Raw genomic sequence first — 4,344 nt, forward strand, 5'->3', positions numbered from 1 at the left:
GTGTCACCCCAATGTCACCTGTGTCACCCCAAACCTGCCCCGTGTCACCCCAAACCTGCCGCGCGTCACCCTGCCCAACTACGACAACCTGCCCGGGACCCTGATGCTGCTGTGCCTGGGGCTGCAGCTGGGGGACAGGGTGCGCCTGGACAGCGGCAAGGTGGGACCCCAGTGTCACCCCAATGTCACCTGTGTGACCCCAAACCCGCCCCGTGTCACCCCGTGTCACCCCAAACCTGCCCCGTGTCACCCTGCCCAACTACGACACCCTGCCCGGGACCCTCATGCTGCTGTGCCTGGGGCTGCAGCTGGGGGACAGGGTGCGCCTGGACAGCGGCAAGGTGTGTCACCCGTGTCACCTGTGTCACCCCAAACCCACCCCGTGTCACCCCAAACCTGCCCCGTGTCACCTGTGTCACCAGTGTCACCCCAAACCCACCCTGTGCCACCCCAGGTGTCCCCTGTCCCAGGTGGGCACGCTCCGGTTCTGCGGCACCACGGCCCTGGCTGGGATTGCAGGGAGGATTTCAGATTTGGGGTTTTTGGTGTTTTTTGGGGGGTATTTTTTGGGGTATTTTGGGGTTTTTTGAGGGGTTTTTTTGGGGGTTTTTTTGGGGTATTTTTTGGGTATTTGGGGTGATTTTTTTGGGGTCCCTGTCCCAGGTGGGCACGCTCCGGTTCTGCGGCACCACGGCCCTGGCTGGGATTGCAGGGAGGATTTCAGATTTGGGGTTTTTGGGGTTTTTTGGGGTGTATTTTTTTGGGGGTTTTTTTGGGAGGGTTTCTGGGGTATTTGGGGTGATGTTTGGGGGTCCCTGTCCCAGGTGGGCACGCTCCGGTTCTGCGGCACCACGGCCTTTGCCAGCGGGCAGTGGGCCGGCGTGGAGCTGGACGAGCCCGAGGGGAAGAACGACGGCAGCGTGGGGGGCGTCCGCTACTTCATCTGCCCCCCCAAAACCGGTACGGGACCCCCGCGACCCCCGGGACCCCCTGGGACCCCTGGGGTGGGACTGGGACCCCCAGGACTCCCCCAGAACCCTCCCGGACTCCCATGGGACCCCCCTGGGGGTTGGGGGATCCCCTGGGGGGGCTTCCCTGGACCTTTTGGGGGCAGGGGGGGTTGGACTGGGCCGGACTGGGCCATACTGGTCTGTACTGGTCCGTACCAGTCTGTACTGTCTGTACTGGTTTATACTGGTCCATACTGATCCGTACTGGTCCATACTGGTCCATACCAGTCTGTACTGTCTGTACTGGTTTGCTGGGACCCCCCAGGATGCCCAAGGACCCCCCCGGGACCCCCCTGGATCCCCCTGGGGTGGGGTTGGGACCCCCAGGACCCCCCTTGGGGTTGGGGAATCCCCTGGACATTTTTGGGGGCAGGGGGGTTGGACTGGGCCATACTGGGTTGGACTGGGTTGGTCTGGACCATACTGGTCTGTACTGGTCCGTACTGGTCCATACTAGTCTGTACTGGTCCATACTGGTCCATACTGGTCCATACTGGTCTATACTGGTCTGTACTGGTCTGTACTGGTCCATACTAGTCTGTACTGATCCATACTGGTTTGTACTGGTTTATACTGGTCCATACTGGTTTATACTGGTCCATACCAGTTCATACTGGTCCATACTGGTCCATACTGTTTTATACTGGTCCATACTGGTCCGTACCAGTCCATACCGGTCCATACTGGTTTATACTGGTTCATACTGGTTTATACTGGTTTATACTGGTTTATACTGGTTTATACTGGTTTATACTGGTCTGTACCAGTTTATACTGGTTTACACCGGTCCATACTGGTCTGTACCGGTCCGTACCAGTCCATACTGGTTTATACTGGTCCGTACTGGCCGCAGGGGTCTTCGCCTCGGTGTCGCGCATCTCCAAGGCCGAGGAGCAGCCCCCGGCGCCGTCGCCCCCCCCGAGCCCCCCGGGACCAGGGAGGGACAATGGGGAACAGGGGGGACCTGGAGGGGACACGAGGGGACACAGGAGGGACACTGGGATGGGGGGACAGTGGGGTCACAGGGAGGTCGCAGGGGGTCACAGGTCACAGGGGACACAGGGGGGTCACAGGGGGGACACAGTGGGGTCACAGGGGACACCGAGGGGACACTGTGGTGACACCGTGTCCCCGTGTCCCCCCAGAGTCGGGGGTCCCAAGGAGGAGCCCGGGGATGGCACCAATGAAAAGAAGGCACCGCCCGTCACAGGTGAGGGGCGGGGCAGGGCAGTGATTGACAGGTGGGTGGGGCAGTGATTGACAGGTGAGCAGGATGGAGTGGGGCACCGATTGACAGGTGGGCGGGGCATTGATGGACAGGTGGGTGGGGCACGACAATGCTTGACAGGTGGGCAGGGCATGGTGGGACAATGATTGACAGGTGGGTGGGGTGGGGCAGTGATTGGCAGGTGGGTGTGACAATGATGGGTGGGGCAGCGATTGACAGGTGGGTGTGGCAGGGTTCTCGCTGCTGATTGGCTGTTGACAGTGATATGACTCTGTCCCACTCACGTCCCCCCGTGTCCCCTCCGTGTCCCCCTGTCCCCCGTGTCCCCATGTCCCTCCCATGTCCCCGTGTCCCCTGGTGTCCCCGGTGTCCCCGTGTCCCCCCGGTGTCCCCGCAGTGTCACAGCCCAAGCGCTTCCCGGCCGTGCGGACCCCCAAGGACATCACATCCGAGAGCTCCTTCTCCAGGTGGGGACAGCGACGGTGACACCGCGGGGTGGCCCTGCCCCCAGTGGTGGCCCTGTCCCCAGGGGTGTCCCTGTCCCTGTCCCCAGGGGTGGCCCTGTCCCCACGGGTGTCCCTGTCCCTGTCCCCAGGGGTGTCCCTGTCCCTATGCTGTCCCTGGGGGGGTGGCCCCATGTCCCCGGGGGCTGTCCCCATGTCCCTGGGGGGTGTCCCCATGCTGTCCCTGTCCGTGTCCCCATGTCCCGTGTTGCTGTCCCCAGGCTGTCCCTATCCCCTGGGGGTGTCCCCCTGTCCCCGGGGTGTCCCCCTGTCCCATGTCCCTGTCCCAGGGGGTGTCCCCCTGTCCCCGGGGTGTCCCCCTGTCCCATGTCCCTGTCCCCAAGGGGTGTCCCCATGTCCCCGGGGGGTGTCCCCATGTCCCCTGTCCGTGTCCCCATGTCCCTGTCCCTGTCCCCAGGGGGTGTCCCCATGTCCCCGGGGGGTGTCCCCATGTCCCCGGGGGGTGTCCCCATCTCCCGTGTCCCCGGGGGGTGTCCCCATGTCCCCAAGGGGTGTCCCCCTGTCCCCAGGGGGTGTCCCCATGTCCCCGGGGGGTGTCCCCATGTCCCCAAGGGGTGTCCCCTTGTCCCCATGTCCCTATGTCCCCGGGGGATGTCCCCATGTCCCCGGGGGGTGTCCCCATGTCCCTATGTCCCATGTCCCCATGTCCATGTCCCTATGTCCCCGGGGGATGTCCCCATGTCCCCGGGGGGTGTCCCCATGTCCCTATGTCCCATGTCCCCATGTCCCGTGTCCCCCTGTCCCCAGGGGGTGTCCCCATGTCCCCGGGGGGTGTCCCCATGTCCCCAAGGGGTGTCCCCATGTCCCTGTCCCTGTCCCGGGGGGTGTCCCCATGTCCCTGTCCCTGTCCCCAGGGGGTGTTCCCATGTCCCCAAGGGGTGTCCCCATGTCCCCGGGGGGTGTCCCCATGTCCCTGTCCCTGTCCCGGGGGGTGTCCCCATGTCCCTGTCCCTGTCCCCAGGGGGTGTCCCCATGTCCCCAAGGGGTGTCCCCATGTCCCTGTCCCTGTCCCGGGGGGTGTCCCCATGTCCCTGTCCCTGTCCCCAAGGGGTGTCCCCCTGTCCCCAGGGGGTGTCCCCATGTCCCCAAGGGGTGTCCCCATGTCCCCGGGGGGTGTTCCCATGTCCCCTGTCCGTGTCCCCATGTCCCTGTCCCTGTCCCCAGGGGGTGTCCCCATGTCCCCTGTCCGTGTCCCCATGTCCCTGTCCCTGTCCCCAGGGGGTGTCCCCTGTCCCCAAGGGGTGTCCCCATGTCCCCAGGGGGTGTCCCCATGTCCCCATGTCCCTGTCCCCAGGGGGTGTCCCCTGTCCCCATGGGGTGTCCCCATGTCCCCTGTCCGTGTCCCCATGTCCCCATGTCCCTGTCCCCGGGGGGTGTCCCCATGTCCCCGGGGGGTGTCCCCATGTCCCCAAGGGGTGTCCCCATGTCCCGTGTCCCCGGGGGGTGTCCCCATGTCCCGTGTCCCGTGTCCCCACGCTGTCACTGTCGCTGTCGCTGTCCCCAGGCTGCTGTTCTGCTGCTGGTTCCCGTGGATGCTCCGGGCCGAGATGCAGTCCTAACCCCTCCCCCACCCCTCCCCTCC

The 4,344-nt window shown here is 64.7% G+C and overlaps 1 protein-coding gene across 1 annotated transcript; it reads left to right on the top strand.

The window, feature by feature from the left end:
- Nucleotides 1–60: 60 nt before the first annotated feature.
- Nucleotides 61–4,344, top strand: LOC120512858 (CAP-Gly domain-containing linker protein 3-like). Its single transcript, XM_039731619.1, has 5 exons — nucleotides 61–160; nucleotides 825–960; nucleotides 1,864–2,220; nucleotides 2,636–2,705; nucleotides 4,267–4,344. Exons 1-5 carry the CDS (start codon nucleotides 104–106, stop codon nucleotides 4,319–4,321), a joined length of 675 nt encoding a protein of 224 aa, XP_039587553.1. The 5' UTR covers nucleotides 61–103; the 3' UTR covers nucleotides 4,322–4,344.

Source organism: Passer montanus, unplaced genomic scaffold (genome assembly GCF_014805655.1).
Source record: "Passer montanus isolate IOZ18808 unplaced genomic scaffold, ASM1480565v1 scaffold792, whole genome shotgun sequence".
NCBI lineage: Eukaryota > Metazoa > Chordata > Aves > Passeriformes > Passeridae > Passer > Passer montanus.